Source organism: Stegostoma tigrinum, chromosome 7 (assembly GCF_030684315.1).
Source record: "Stegostoma tigrinum isolate sSteTig4 chromosome 7, sSteTig4.hap1, whole genome shotgun sequence".
In the NCBI taxonomy this organism is placed as follows: Eukaryota; Metazoa; Chordata; class Chondrichthyes; order Orectolobiformes; family Stegostomatidae; genus Stegostoma; species Stegostoma tigrinum.
Genome location: NC_081360.1, coordinates 93,879,426 through 93,896,373, shown reverse-complemented (window position 1 = coordinate 93,896,373; position 16,948 = coordinate 93,879,426). Strand labels below are relative to the sequence as shown.

Here is a 16,948-nt window from a genome sequence, read left to right as displayed (position 1 = left end):
AGGTATACTTTGTAAATTTGCAGATGATACCAAAAATGGAAGGGCAGTGGATAGCGAAGACGGTTGCCTCAGGGTAGAACAGGATGTTGATTAGATGGGCCAAAATGGGCTGAAGAGTGGCAGATGGAGTTTAATCTGGATAAATATGTGGTGCTTCATTTTGGAAAGGCTAATCGGGGCAGCACTTATATTCTTAACGGTAAGGGCCTGGGGTGCATTGTTCAATGAAAAGACCTTGGAGTGCACACTCATAGTTCCGTGAAAATCGAGTCACAGGTAAATAGGAGAGTGAAGAGGGCAGTAGGCTCGCTTTTATTGGTCAGTGCATTGAGTATAGAAGTTGGGATGTCATTTTGCAGCTGTACAAAACATTGGTTACATCACATTTGGAATACTGTTTAGAACTCTAGTCTCCCTGCTATAGGAAGGACGTTGTGAAACGTGTAAGAGTTCAGAAAAGATTTACAAGGATGTTGCCAGAGGTTGGAGGGTTTGAGATGTAGGTAGGGGCTATCTAAGCTGGGAGTTATTTTCCCTGGAGTGTCAGAGGCTGAATGGTGACCCTATAGAGGTTCAGTAAATCATGAGGGGTATGGATAATGTAAATAGACAAGGTATTTTCCCTGAGGTGGGTAAGTCCAAAAACTGAAGGATGTACTGGATGTGAGTTTGCTCGCTGAGCTGGAAGGTTAGTTTTCAGACATTTCATCACCATTCTAGGTAACATCATCAGTGAGCCTCCGATGAAGCGCTGGTGTTATGTCCTGCTTTCTATTTCTCTGGTTAGGTTTCCTTGGGTTGGTGATGTCATTTCCTGTTCTTTTTCTCAGGGGATGGTAGATTGGCTCCAAGTCAATGTGTTTGTTGATGGAATTCTGGTGGGAATGCCATGCTTCTAGGAATTCTCATGCATGTCTCTGTTTGGCTTGTCCTAGGATGGATGTGTTGTCCCAATCAAAGTGGTGTCCTTCCTTATCTGTATGTAAGGATACGAGTGATAGTGGGTCATGTCGTTTTGTGGCTAGTTGATGTTCATGTATCCTAGTGGCTAGCTTCCTGTCAGTTTGTCCAATGTAGTGTTTGTCACAATTCTTGCAAGGTATTTTGTAGATGACGTTCGTTTTATTTGTTGTCTGTATAGGGTCTTTTAAGTTCATTAGCTGCTGTTTTAGTGTGTTGGTGGGTTTGTGGGCTACCCTGATGCCAAGGGGTCCGAGTAGTCTGGCAGTCATTTCGGAAATGTCTTTGATGTAGGGGAGAGTGGTTATGGTTTCTGAGCCCGTTTTGTCTGTTCTCACTGAAAGGATGTAGGTTTAAGGTAAGAGGGGACAGATTTAAAAGGGGCAACGTTTTCACCCAGAGAGTAGTGTGTGTATGGAACAAGCTGTCACACGAAGTGATGGAGGCTGGTACAAATATTTGAATAGGAAGGGTTTAGAGGGATATGGGACAAATGTTGGCAAATGGGACTAGATCATTTTACGATATCTGGTCGGCATGGACGAGTTGGACTAAAGGGTCTGTTTCTGTGCTGTACGACTCTATGTCGGTGACCTGCTCTGTTCTCACAGGGTTAGCCCTGCTGCCACACAGCGCCAGAGACTAAGGTTCAATTCCTACACATTCTCCCCGTCTCTGCATGGGTTTCCGCTGGGCGTTCCAGTTTCCTCCTGCAGTCTGAAGATGTGCAGATTTAGTGGATTGGCGATGATAAATGAGGGGTTATAGGGATAGAATGGTGGACGGGGTCTGGTCGGATGCGCTTGAAGGGTCAGTGCAAACTCAATGGGCCAAATGGCCCCTTCAGCGCTGTAGGGATTCCAAGATTCAAGTGTCAGACTCTTGTGGCATTATCTGCTTCCTGGCCTAGATAGGCAAGAGTCATTTTTGGGAGAGGATGAGGGGAAGGTTTCAGATACTGAGGTATGTAAAAAACAACACGACATCGAGCAAGTTGATAATAAGGGATGAGCAAGGTGCTGTCCTTTAGTGAGACATTAAACACAGATGCAGTCTTGCATTCTTCTATAGTCCTATGTTCCTCTAAATTCTTATATTCTCCGGAGTTTAGAATTATGGAATTTGGAAGCATGAGAGGCAATCTTTCTGTGACAAAAGAGATTCGAAAAGGGCTTGATAGGGCACATACTGAAAGAGAATCTAAAACATGGACACACGGTCGTTAGATAAGGGAGACGATCATTTAGGACTATGAGGAGAAATTACTTGACTCAAGAAGTTGTGAATCTTTGGAATTCTCTTCTTCAGGAGTTTGTGGATGGTCCATCATTGAGTACATTGAAGACGAGGGTAGACAGGCATTTTCATTTCTCAGAAAATCAATGGATTTAGGGAAAGGGCAGGAAGGTCGAGTTGAAGGCCATCTGACATGGTCATATTAAATGGTGCAGCAGGCTTGATGACCTGAAAAGTCAGCTTTGTTCTTCCAGCTCCATACCGTGTTGTCTCAGATTCCAGCATCAGCAGTTCCTACTATCTCTCTTGACAGTTTACTTCTGTTCCTTTTAATATTTTTGTGGTCAAAGATCCCAAGATGTTTTATTGAAGGAGGAGCAAAAGGCTTCGCCCACAGCCCTGGCCACTATTTAGTCCTTAGCTACATCAAATAAAGCAAGATAACAAAGTGTGAAGCTGGATGAACACAGCAAGCCAAGCAGCATCTCAGGAGCACAAAAGCTGACGTTTTGGGCCGAGACTCTTCATCAGAGAGGGGGATGGGGAGAGGATTCAGAAATAAATAGGGAGAAAGGGGGAGGCGTACTGAAGATGGATAGAGGAAAAGATAGATGGAGAGGAGAGTATAGTGGGGGAGGTGAGGAGGGGATAGATCAATCCGGGGAGGACGGACAGGTCAAGGAAGCGGGGTGAGGTTAGTAGGTGGGAAATGGAGGTGCGGCTTGAGATGGGAGGAGGGGATAGGTGAGAAGAAGGCCAGGTTAGGGAGGAGGGGACGGGCTGCGCTGGTTTTGGGATGCAGTGGGGGAGGGGGAGATTTTGAAGCTTGTGAAGTCCACATTGATACCATTGGGCTGCAGGGTTCCCAAGCGGAATATGAGTTGCTGTTCCTGCAACTTTCGGGTGGTATCATTGTGGCATTGCAGGAGGCTAATGATGGACATGTCATCTAAGGAATGGGAGGGGGAGTTAAAATGATTCGTGACTGGGAGGTGCAGTTGTTTATTGCGAACCGAGTGGAGGTGTTCTGCAAAGCAGTCCCCAAGCCTCCGCTTGGTTTCCCCAATGTAAAGGAAGCCACACCGGGTACAATGGATACAGTATACTACATTGACGGATGTGCAGGTGAACATCTGCTTAATAACAGGAAGTCACCTTGGGGCCTGTGATGGGGGTGAGGGAGGAGGTGTGGAGGCAAGTGTAGCACTTCCTGCGGTTGCAGGGGAAGGTGCCGGGTGTGGTGGGGTTGGAGGGGAGTGTGGAGCTGACAAGGGAGTCATGGAGAGAGTGGTCTCTCAGGAAGGCAGACAAGGGTGGGGAAGGGAAAATGTCTTGGGTGGTGGGGTCGGATAGTAGCGCAGCTTGTCTGGAACTACTCTCATTGCCATTCGTGGGACTTAGCTGTGAGAAAAGTTCCTGCTGCATTTGTTGCAACATCCTTTTTAATGATGTATGCTGCAAGCGAACAGCAATAAGAATTCAGATAAAAAAACTCATCTATTAATTCTACTCTGTCAAAGGCTTCTATTTCTCATGGTTCAGTGGTTAACTATTACAAAACAAGAACTAAAAGGGATGAAGATTAGTGTGGAGGAAGGAACAAGCATCTGGTCAATAAAAACCCATTCCATCCACAAGCACTTTTTCTACTCTATTCCACATCACTCTCAAAATATTAAGTATCCTGATAGAGCTCAGGCATAGAGTACTTTATCTCAATTACAGTCTGCTCTGTTCATTACCATCTTTCAGTTCTGTTGTTAAGTTCATTCTCACCTCATTTCCACTTTTTGCCATCTGTTTCATACTTCTAAATCTTCTGATTATAAAATAATTAACAGGAATGAGAAGTTCTGAGGACTGTGGCTTGGGAGGGTATGTAAAACTTTGGGAGATGGTTGTATGTCAAATATTTATAAAATGTTCATTTTTGTGTTGATAGGTTTTGTTAAAATGGTTAAATAGAAATTATATATATATATATATATATATATATATATCAATATATTTATGAATAAATAGAAATAGAAAGATAAGGTGGAGAGTCTGCATTTAAATTTAAGATGCTCCATTATTACCTTTTTTGCAGAATGGTCCATCATAAGCAGAGGGAGTGCAGTTGCATGAATAACCGTTATATTTCTCTATACATTGTCCTCCATTGTGGCACAGGTTGCCATAGCTTGTACAGTGCCCCGGACATCCTGGATTAACTCCAGGGGTCATCTTAGCACGTTCTTCAAGGTCAAGGTTCACTCCATTCACTTGCAAAGCGCGAATGCATCCGAGGAATCCTTTCTGTCTTGAGGCTGTGCCTCCTACAATTAAATGACTGGGAATTAGTATGGCACTTCATCTAACTTTAGGTCAGCATTTAGAAAATCATGGAAAACACAATGCAATACAGATCACTTCATAGTTTTTAGACCATGGATCCCAAAACCATGAAAACTAAATTAAAGCTTGAAGCAAGATCAGAAATGAGACTCGTCCTGGTCAAGGGACAGTGTGAACTTGAGGGGCCAAATGGCCTGCTTCCACACTGTAGGGATTCTATGATTCCTTCCCACTAGCACTATAAAGTAGTAGGTGTTTCTCAATTAAAAAGAGTTGGCTAAATATCCAAATCTAAATATCCAAATTTAACCTTCTGACTTCCAGTCCCATTCCGATTTGGTCATTAGGGCACTTCAACATTGTACTGGCAACTATCACTGTGCAATTAGGAATGGCATGGAGAGCTTCTCTGGTCGTTTCACTCTCTCTGATATTGCACACTCACTTGGATGCTCAGATCATCCTGCTTTACCTTACCTTTCTTTTTAGTGTTTTGCCCGTCAGCTACTGATACAGGATTTATATGATTTCCATCTTGCCTTGTCATTGAGCACAGACGTAAAGATGCAAGTGAATTCCGGGTGCCATATTATTCTGGGTATAGTGTGTAATAAGATGGTGCCAGAATATGGTAGGAGTATGGTAGCTCATTAATGCAGTGCATTTGGTAAGGTACGGTGAGACAACTAAATAGGGTGACCGCTGAAATACTCTCTAAAGTACATGGATTTAACCGAAAAATAATTAAGCTGCAGCCCCTTGTCTTTTTTTAAGGGACACCTGAAAGTGGGTCAATATTTTTAACTCGTGGAAACTTGGATTTATGTCATATGAGCTTACAAAGATAAGGTTGCCATAGTCCGAGAGCACCACAACCTCACAGCATTAATCCAGGAATGGAGGGGACATTTTAAGCGAAGTTTAGCCCTTTTGCTGAATGATAGTAGTTCATTGCTGAATGCCCTTTTGATTTTCATCACAATAGAGATTACATTTTCTATCAGCCATGCTTCACCAGTCTATAGCGAAGGGTGTGATCTACTTTCTGTCTCCAAGGGCACCTGTACCACTGAACGACCTCTTTGATGTTCCAAGTGGGACCATTATGAAAGTAATGTCATTTGTCACTGAATCGTTTGTAATAGTAGCCTGCTCCAGAGTTCAGTAGCAAGTGAACTTGGTACGGCTCAAGTTCTGTAGAAACAAGGCCCCATCTTAATAATCTTCAAAAGTCAAATTAATTAACAAGTGACAAAATAATGGGCTCAACATCAGAATGATATATCATGATAATGCAATGATAGTGATAGTCACGTAATTAGGTCGAACAAAGCTGAAGGGAGCAAAAACTCTATATCGTACTCAATCCAGAAACTCAATCCAGTATTGAGACAATGTGTATATAGATTAAACTGTACATACAATGTTCTTTCAGAAGGTTCTTCAAATTCCAGCAGCATAACTTGGAGAGACGAAATAGAATCAGCGTCCAAACACAAGGCGGAATAGAAGTTTCAGCTTTGTTCACTTCACTTTCTGAGTCACAGGATCAGGGTGACATGGTGCCTCTCTGCACCAAGGACGCAAGTTTGATTCCACCCTTGGTGACTGTCTGAGCACAGTTTCTATGTTTTCCTTGCGTCTGCGTGGGTTTCTTCATAGTGTTCTGGTTTCTTCCCACAGCCGAAAGATGAGTAAGCCAGGTGGATTGACCTGGGATATGTGGCATGACAAGGATAGGATAGGGTGGGTCTGGGCGAGATGCTCATTGGAGGGTCAGTGTAGACTTGATGGGCCAAATGGCCTGCTTTCACACTAGAGGAGTTTTTGGTTCAAGGCCCACTCTGGGATTCTAAGTGCACACTCTTGGTTGACTGTTCATGTGCCTATCTAAAGGATTACAATAAATTACCAGCGGTGTTCCTGTTTGGAGAAAATGCCAAAGTGAAGTGCCATTCTGGCATAAATGCTTAAATAAATTCTGACAGCCCTTCTGCTTTCCCCAAGAAGGAAAACGTACTGAATGTGCCAGCTCCATCCATCAACTAATAACGTAAAGTGGTCATCATCCTCAACAGTGAGACTGAGTGTTCACATAAACATTGATACTTTCATTTCTACTACACCTAGAACATGTCAACGCAGTTCATTGGATGTGAAGCGTGTTTGACCAATCGCAAGTCGTGACGGGGCTGTGCAAATAAAATTACTTTCATTTGTATGTTAAAAAACATACCCATCAGCTGCAAAAATATTCTGTGTCTTTACTCAATATAAGCGAGCTCTGGTTTTGCATCGATTTATTCACTTCTGTGATATTCATTTAAATGGGGCACTGTTGTTATTTACCGTATAAATCTCAAATGAAATACACTTCAGGAAATGCACTTGGGTCCTTCAGCCCTACATCACAAAATCAGGGCATCTGCTCCCTGTTAATAATCTGGTTACAGTTATCTCCAGTTGTCCTGTACATTGCCCATCTAACATCTATTTTAAATGTATGTATTTCTAAAAATAACAAAGCCTTTTGAACTACTCTCAATTCAAAACACCATACCCACTAGACTGAACAGAAGCAGCACCTGATAAAGTTGCACAGAGAATCATAGAATCCTAGAATCCCTATAGTGTGGAAGCAGGTCATTCAGCCCATTCAGACTCCACTGGCTCTCTGAAGAGGATATATCCCGAACCACCCCACTCCCCTGTCCCTGTAACCCTGCATTTCCCACGGCTAATCCACCTATCCTGCATATCCCTGGCACCACAGGACAATTCAACTAATCTGGACTGTGAGAGGAAACCGTACCACCTGGAGGGAATTCATACAGACACAGGGAAAATTCATTATAATTCATGATGAAACTGGTGATTTAGTACACAGACAGTCATCCAAAGTGGGAATTGAACCTGGGTCCCTGGCACTGTGAGGCAGCAGTGCTAACTACGAAGCCACTATGTCCATTTTTTGGGGTGGGGAGATTGTAGAACACAATAAATATGTTCTAATTAACCTGTTCGGAAACATTATGGCACAAGACCATAAAAACTAGAAGCAACTGTAGGCAATTCAGCCCTTTGAGCCTGCTCTACAACTTAATACGATCAGGGCTGATCACATCTTGACCTCAACTCACTTCCTTGTCTACCCCTCGTTACTAATTATCTATCTTCTTCAAGTTATTCCCTGTCCCAGCATCCACTGCAGAACTCTGGAACAGGTGGGACTTTTTTTCCCAGGCCTCCAGTACCAAATGTAGGATATTACCACAGGGTCACAAGGGCTCTTAGTGTACCACAGTATAATCATGACAAAATTATGAAGCTTAATTCATGCATGTACCTCAGATACTGGAATTCACGTCATCCTATGTGCAAAGATAGTTGATAAAAAAAATGAAAGAACTGCAGATGTTGTAAATCAGTAACAATAGCAGAGAGAAATCAGTGTTAACGTTTCGGGCCTGAGGAAGGGTCATTTGACCTGAAACATTAAATCTGATTTCTCTCCACTGATGCTGCCAGACCCGCTGAGCTTTTCCAGCTATTTCTGCCTTCACTGCAAAGGTAGTTGGTCCAGCTTGTAACCATTGTTGGTTTAGAGGATAATACAAAATTGTGGGAGGTTTTGATCCAGGGAATGTTTCCGAACAGGTTAATTAGAACATATTTATTGTGTTCTACAATCTCCCCACCCCAAAAAATGGACATAGTGGCTTAGTAGTTAGCACTGCTGCCTCACAATGCCAGGGACCCAGGTTCAATTCCCACTTTGGATGACTGTCTGCTTTCACTGGCAGAAAGGCTGTTGGGAATATTTCAACAGGAATAAGCCTAAAGGTTATCTGCTTTATGCATCTAAGAACCAACCCAGAGAACTGTGAACCAGTGTCTAAGTGTGAAACAGGTTTATTTCAAGATTTTAAAAATGATCTCTGGAATCACAAAATGTCTGCACACATGCTTTGAGCAAACTCTGTGCTATCTGTCTTCTTTGGTTTCAGCCCACAATCAGGGGCATTCAATCAAGCACAATGAACATGCATCAGTTACCAATCAAACACAGAACAATTGAACCACATCATCTATCGTTTATGGAGGAGAGTTCCAAACCACAATTGTCATTTGTGGGCGGAGTTCTTTCCTGATGAGATACTGGAACACAGGGATTGAATACATTTGGCCAAAAGAAAATCACAGGGGAGATAAGGAGAATATTTTTTATGCATAGTGTGCTCCTAATATGGAATGCACTGTGTTAAAAGATGGTGTAAGAATATTTAATTTCAAATTTCAGAGGGGAATTGAATGTATATTTAAAGGGGAAAGACTTGTAAGACTTGAAAAGAGGGACCACTACCTGAGGTACATGATTCTATCATCACATTATGTCTCAATACTATTGAGACTCTTAGCCAGTCACGATGCACAGATACCCCTTGGATTGGGGTAGACGAGTTCAGAAATCACACAACACCAGGTTGTAGTCCAACAGGTTTATTTGAAAACACAAGCTTTCAGATAAATCTGTTGGACTATAAACTGGTGTCATATGATTTCTGACCTTATCAGCCAATCAAACTGATTAGGATGCTTCTAATGTTGAACAAATGTCTGAGAGGACAGTTCAATGGCATCAGCAAAGGAATGCAAAGGCACAAAACATAAAAGACATAAGGGATGTAATATATTATCATGGATATAGAATTGGATAGTAAACAGAAGACAGAGAGTTGGGGTAAGAGGGCTACTTGCATAATAGCGACCTGTACCTTGTGGAGTGTCACAAGGATTAGTGCTGGGGCCACAACTGATGAAGGGTCTAGGCCCGAAACGTCAGCTTTTGTGCTCCTGAGATGCTGCTTGGCCTGCTGTGCTCATCCAGCTCCACACTTTGTTATCTCTACTATATGTAGCATTTACTTGGATGAGGAAAGTGAATGTACCTCTTGCCAAGTTTGCCAATGTCACAAAAAGGCAAATGGTGAAGATGACATGAAGAGTCCGAAGAATAATATAGGCAGATTTAGCAAGTGGGCAAAAACACTGGTAGATGGAATATAATGTGGTGAAATATGAGGTCATTCACTTTGGCAGGAAAAATAGATTAGCCAAATATTATTTAAACAGTGAAGATTGCAGAGAGCTACGGAAAAGAAAGATTTTGGAGTCCTTGTTCATTAAGCAATAAGAAAGGCAAATGGAATGTTAGTTTTATTTCAAAGGGAATGAAGTGTAAAAGTAGGGGGATTTTGTGAAATTCATGCAATGCACTATACCGTTAACAGTTTTGGGCCTCTTATCTAAAGAAAGATGTACTGGCATTGGAGGCAGTCCAAAGAAGGTTCACTAAGCTGATACTGAGTATGGAGGAACAATCTTGCGAGGAGAGCTTGAGAAGGTTGGGCCTGCGCTCATTGGAATTTAGAAGAATAAGAGACGACCTTATTGAAATGTACGTGATTCTAAGAGAACATGATAGGGTAGGTAAGGAAAGGCTGTTTCCCCTTGCGGAGAGTCCAAGACTTCTACAAATTCAGTGTAAAAAACTGCACATCTAAGACAGATGAGGAGGAATTTCTTCTCTCAGAGGGTAATGAATCTACATAGAACATAGAACAATACAGCACTGGAACAGGCCCTTCAGCCTACAATGTTGTGCCGAGCATGATGCAAAATGAAACTAATCTCTTTTGTCTGCCATTGGTCCATATCCCTCCATTCCTTCTATATTCATGTGCTAATCTACATATCTCTTAAACACCTCTATCGTATCTGCCTCCTCCAATACACCTGGCAGCATGTTCTCCACTCCTACCTCTCTTTGTGTAAAAAAAAACTTGCCCTGATATCTCCTTTAAACTTTCCCTCTCTCACCTTAAATGCATGCCCCCAAGTATTAGAATCTGTGGAATTTTTTTAGCACTGAGTGTTGTTGAGGCTGTGTTGCTATCAAGGCTGAGATAGGCAAATTTTCAATCAATAAGGGAACTAAGGGATACTGGGTAAAGGTCAGAAAGTGGAGTTCAGGATCATCAGGTTCGCCATAATCTCATTGAACAGCAGAGCAGATTTGATTCACTGACTGGTCTACTGCTGCTCCTACATTTTATGGTCATAGCCAAAAACACAGAAACTCTCTCTCGGTTGTCATAGATAGTATTTAATTGTGCCCTTGCATTGAGAACAGTATACTTAGGGCTGAGGCTGGAGTGTGAAGTTTAACCTCATTGTGCCATGTACGAAGGCTAGGACGTTGAAGGATGGTTGGTTGAATTGGCAGATTCATGAAATTTGACACGAGGAATGAACCTGTTCATTGTGTTCAACCAATAAGTTGTGTTTGTAATATGCAGTAACATCAATTAGCACAAATCACAGACTATGTGTGTAAGTCTAGCAGCCTTATAAGAGGCTGGTACTGTTAATAGACTTCACAACATCTGTCTTAACAAGTACTTGACTCCCTATTATAAAGGTCACACAGGAAACACAAAACACAGACCAAAAACCATTGCAAAGTTAAATTAAACAGGGTGTTCACATTGCTGGGATTTTGATGTTCCCTGATATGGACATATGGAGCACTGTCCTCATTTCCCAAACAATCCCTCCCTGTCTTCCCATAAAAATGGGGACTTTGAACTCAAACCATACAACGCAACAACAAGAGAAAGGAAAGATTTAGAGATGACAAAGAAGGGTAGCACGGTGGCTCAGTGGTCAGCACTGCTGCCTCACAGCACCAGAGACCTTGGTTTAACTCCAGGCTTGGATGCCTGCCTGTCTGTGTGAAGTTTGCATTTTTTCCCCTCTGTTTATGTCAGTCTCCAGCAGGTCCTCCTGTTTCCTCCTACCGTCACAAAGATATTGCCAGATCAGTGGGTTGGCCATAGTGAATTGCCCCACTGTGTCCAAGGTAGTGCACACTTGGTGGATCAGCCATGGGAAATACAGGGTTATGAGGAAAGTGTTGGGCGGAGGGGGGTTCAGGGTACTCTTTTGCGAGTTAGTGTGGACTTGATGGGCTGAATGGCCTGTTTCCACACTGTAGGGATTCAATGAAAGAGAAAATAAGGGATTGTAAGAAAAATAATGACAATTTCCCTGACAAATGAGACACCATACAATGTAATTGTTAATGCTTGATGCCATGGTAATTGATCAAGTATGGTTAATATTTATCACATTCTTAAAATGGAACTTCGACACGTAAAAACAAGACTGGAAATTATTCATTCTGTACAAATAAGGATCAATAGTTTCATAACTGGGTCAGAGATCTTAAAGTGAAAGAGGTTGACGACACAGAAAATGCCCCTTTGGCCCACGAAGCCTATGCAGTCAAAAACAACCAATTAGCCATTCTAAGAGATAATGGGAACTGCAGATGCTGGAGAATTCCAAGATAATAAAATGTGAGGCTGGATGAACACAGCAGGCCAAGAAGCATCTCAGGAGCACAAAAGCTGACGTTTCGGGCCTAGACCCTAACCATTCTAATCACATTTTCCAGCAATTAGTCCATAGTCTGTATACATTAACTTCTTGAATGGGATTGTAAGAAACAGACATCAGCATTAAGGAAGTAATTACACTGTTCAATGTTTTACCTCAATTTCTTACAGTGAGTTTAGTGGATGCAAGTACAACAGCAACATGACACTGCCCAACATGAAGTCAGAGGGGGGAAGCTACCATTTCACAAGCATTGCAAATCATGAGGCAACCTGTGGCAATCAACATCTCATGGAGTATCCCATTCATCACCATAAGTTGCTGGATGGTTCATATATTATTAACAACAAGCACCATTATTTGGCAGCAAATTCTGGCTTCTGTTTAATAGCTCCTTGTGCTCTCCAGCTTTACAGAATGCATTCTTAATAAACAGCATTAAAGGGGATGCCAGTGCTTCAACAATAATTGGAGTTAGCAGTTCCTTGTTGCCTTTAACAGCACACTACAGAATGGGAAAGCATTGTATTCCCACTAGATGGTGCTTTGCTCCTTCGCATTAAAAGCATGATTAACTGAAAGAAAACTTGTACCTGCAGAGCATTTTCTGTGATCTCAGGACACTCTAAAGTGCTACATATCCAATGAAGTATAAGTGAAATCTGTCACTGTTGTTATTTAGGAAACACTGTAGCAAATTTAGATGTATCAAAGTGCAACAAGCAGCCATAAAATAATACCAAGAAACTGGAATCATAAACCTTTAGTCTCTTAACTGAAAGCAAGGGAAGAAGCTGGATCTGAAATGTCAGTTTCCTGTCATTTAAAAGACAAAACACGAACTGGATTGGGAGGGTATATACTATTTATAACATGGCACACAAATATATTTAAATAAGTCAGTTTTGTTTTTTATTGATGTTTCTTGCATGTTGATGTTTTTCATCAATTCATCACCTCACAATATGCCATTCATATCTACGTAATTTTTGAAACATAGTTCAATAAAGTTTTTTCAAAATGTTATAAATCAAAATGTTATAATCTCATACCCATTTCAGAATGATTACCTAGTCTATTCAATCCATGCAACAGTTCCACAATTTAGCTGACAGATTAAGGTGGAAATAGGTCAATTGCCACTCCAGCATTAGCAATTCCGACTACCTCTGTATCAATTGCCAATTTCTTCCGAACCTGCTGACAATTGTTCCTGGTGTGTTAACCATGAATCATTCTGAATGTGTGGTTATACCAGTGAATGGCATCAGAATAATTTGGCATAAAGGATGCCATAACTGATCCAAGTCCTGCCATCACCTCACATCCATTCACCTTCACCTCCCAACCAAAAATTCAAATACCAGTTCATCAGAGATCAGTTTCCTGATCCCAAAGTGAGGGATGGGAAAAAAAAGCAAATAAATTTCCCAGCAGCAGGTCTGGTTTTTAATAACTGCAAAGAAGCAACCTATGTAAATTGTAATAGGCAACATTCAATGAGGGAACAAAAACAAAGTTGCTGGAAAAGCTCAGCAGGTCTGGCAGCATCTGTGGAGGAGAAAACAGAGTTAATGCTTCAGGTCTGGTGGCCCTTCCTCAGAACCCTGGCAATTTAGCATGGTCAATCCACCTGACCTTGGTCTGTGAGACAAAACCATAGCACCTGGAGGAAACCTACAAAAACATGGAGAAAACGTGCAAACTTCACACAGACAGACACCCAAGGGTGGAACTGAACCTGGGTCCCAGGTGCTCTGAGGCAGTATTCCCACCGTGCCTTCCTTTCCTGATGCTCAGGGGAAAACCCTGCTCATGATTTCTGTTCATTTTTTTTTTCTACTTGTTCACAAGATGCCTGCTGGTCATTATTGCTCATCCCTAACTGCCTTTGAGAAGGTGGTGGTGAGCTGCCTTCTTGAACTGCTGCAGTGCATGTGCTCTAGGTAGATCCACAATGCTATTAGGGAGAGATTTCCAGGATTTTGGCTGAGCGACACTGAAGGAACAGTGATATATTTCCCAGTCAGGATGGTGGATGGCTTGGAAGGGAACTTGCAGCTGGTAGTGTTCCCATGTATCTGCTGATCTTGATCTTCTAGGCGTATGGGTCACAGGTTGGGAAGGTGGTGATAAAAGACCTTGATGAGTTACTGCAGTGTGTCATGTAGATGGTACACATTGCTGCTACTGAATGTTGGCAGTGGAGGGAGTACATGCAGAATATATAAAAAGATTATTTCACAGCATCAGAAACCTGGGTTCAATTCAACTTTCAGGCAACTATCTGTGTGGAATTTGCACATTCTATGTCTGTCTGGGTTTCTTCCTACAGTCTAAAGGTGTCCAGGTTAGGAGGACTGGCCATGCAGGTTCGTAAAAGGTAACTGTGGGGTCTTGTTGGGATGCTTTTCAGAGGGTTGGTGTAGTCTAGGTGGGCTAAATGGCCTACTTCCACACAATAGGGATTTCAAGATCCTATCTTCTGACACTTAATCCTTCTTCTCCTCTCTGGTTTCTATTTTCCTCCACTCTGTCCATGAGAACCTAAATTGTCAGACAAACAAAGTTAATTTGATTCCGATAGCGTGTATCTCTTTCTCTTGCTGGGTTGTAAAGAAGAGTTGCATAGAAGTCAAATCAAAACCATGCCATCCAGAAGAGAGGCTGGGAGGCTAGGGGGTGGCACGGTGGCTCAGTGGTTAGCACTGCAGCCTCACAGCGCCAGGGACCCAGGTTCGATTCCAGCCTCGGGCAACTGTTTGTGTGGAGTTTGCACATTCTCTCTATGTCTGCGTGGGATTCCTCCGGGTGCTCCGGTTTCCTTCCACAGTCCAAAGATGTGCAGGCTAAGTAGATTGGTCATGCTAAAATTGCCCATAGCATTCAGGGGTGTGTGGGTTATAGGGGGATGGGTCTGCGTGGGATGCTTCAAGGGGCGGTGTGGGGCCAAAGGGCCTGTTTCCACACTGTAGGGAATCTAACTGAAACTTGCTCTGCCCAAAGGGTGACAGAAGAATGGATATTTCCTCGATGGAAAGCAGCACAGTTCATAAAGTTAACTTAGTGGATGGTGGATTTTTGCTTTACAAGGATATTAAAGTATGTGGAGCCAAGGAGGGAAACTGGAGCAAACATATAGATCAGCCATAATCTCACTGAAAGGCCAAAGTAGCTTGAGAGGCTGGATCCATTGTGTGATTTGGTGTGAGCTGTGATGTTCCTATTCCAACAGGAGTTTCAATGTTCCTGTAACTTGATTTTCAATCATGGCTGCAAACCGTGAAGTATTATTTTAGTTGCATGGAAATAAATATTTTAAAGCTCAGCTCAATTCACAGTTGTAATGAATAAATCATGCATTATCATGCCATTTTGAATCACTCTCATATCTCTAACAAGGTTTTTTTTCAAGTGAATGTACAGTTTGAGAAACACCCCAGGGAGCAGTGGAAAACAATCCCTGGTGGCTGTGGTGTTAGAATGTCAAGGATGCTTAGTGAACAAATGTTGCGATTTGTATGAAACTTTTGAATTCAAAAGCTGTCTTTCTCTATCTAGATGCTGAATGTTAACTAAAGATTACCTGTGTTCCTTTATAACAAAATAAAAATCCGCATTAATATTGAGATTTCCCCAGGGGATCACAGCCCAGCTTATTGTACAGTCACACTGATCCAATGATTAATTTGAATCCTGTCATGTTAGATATAAGCTTGTCATGTGATGGTTATCCTTCTCTCATCTTCAGGTACAATTTTCTTCCTTTCTCACCATCAGAACTCATCTCTCTTTTCAGTGGTTATGATCAAAGTCAGTGCTCCCCTAGTTAACACATACAAACACAAAAAGGTACATGTGTAGAAAACATGACTGGAGCCCATCTGGCCAGGCTCAATGTTTACAGAAATGGCCAATCCACAGTCCTTCTCACTGTCAAACCAGGATTTGCTCCCTTGGAATGCCATTCAATCCAATTTGAACCACTGTTGTGGCATCTCCCAGTGAATATGCATGTTTTCTCAGCCCTGTCTTTTCATTGAACTGAAAACAATTATCATTGTGCCTCCTTAAATGCTAAGGTTCAGATGTTTTCTGATCAAGATCAGAAGGGAACCACAGATATGAGCACACAAGGCCCTGTTCACTGGAGGCAGAACAGACACATCTATGCATTGCACCTTTCTCGCTGAGGAAAGAACATTGGCGGTACCCAATTCTTCCTGTATTCCCAGGCTAATACAACTCAAAGTTGACTGGCCTGGTCAGAATTTAATCAGTTAACTGATAGCAGTTTCTGCTGTCTCTCCCTGCTAACTACAGTCTGACCAAGCCAAACCTTCTCCTCAAGCTGCAAGGTTGCTCCATTTCTAAAATCGGTTTTCTTGTATTTCAAACATGATGCGTGCAAGATAAAAAAGCTTCAACTTTAAGTCTCTTCTTACAATCATAGATTCCCTACAGTGTGGAAACAGGCCATCTGGCCCATCGAGTCTTCACTGACCCTCTGAACAACATCCCACCCAGACTTGTTAACTTACATTTCCCATGGCTAACCCACACAATCTGTATGTCCCTGGACACTATGGACAATTTAGCATGGTCAATCCATCTAACTTACGCACATTTGGGCTATGAGGGGAGACTGGAGCACCTGGCGGAAATCCATGCAAACTTGGGGAGATTGTGCAAACTGTATACGGTTGTCCGAGACTGGAATCAAATCCAGGTCCCTTTCGCTGTGAGGCAGTAGCATTGCTTAATGAGTTCAAATGCATTTCAATCAGTCTAAAAAATGGTAGCAGGAGGCTGTGAAGTTCAGATAATTTCGAAGAATTAATGACATCGGGAAAAAAAATCTTTTGTATTGTATTATTGACCTGGATGTGTAACCTTAAAATATTTAGATGTCCTGAAATGGAGTAATCAATGATTGGCTTCACAAGTCACATTC

The 16,948-nt window shown here is 42.2% G+C and overlaps 1 protein-coding gene across 3 annotated transcripts in view; it reads right to left on the bottom strand.

Annotated features, from left to right (window-relative positions):
• LOC125453929 (contactin-associated protein-like 5) overlaps positions 1 to 16,948 on the bottom strand; it is a 1,220,935-nt gene that overhangs the window by 165,432 nt on the left and 1,038,555 nt on the right. For 2 of the 3 annotated variants that reach the window (XM_048534087.2, XM_048534090.2), the window contains one exon: positions 4,275 to 4,514. The exons of the other annotated variant lie outside the window; for it this stretch is intronic. In XM_048534087.2, coding sequence (XP_048390044.1) covers positions 4,275 to 4,514 — 240 coding nt within the window. The remainder of the gene's footprint in view (positions 1 to 4,274; positions 4,515 to 16,948) is intronic. 3 annotated transcript variants of the gene reach the window in all.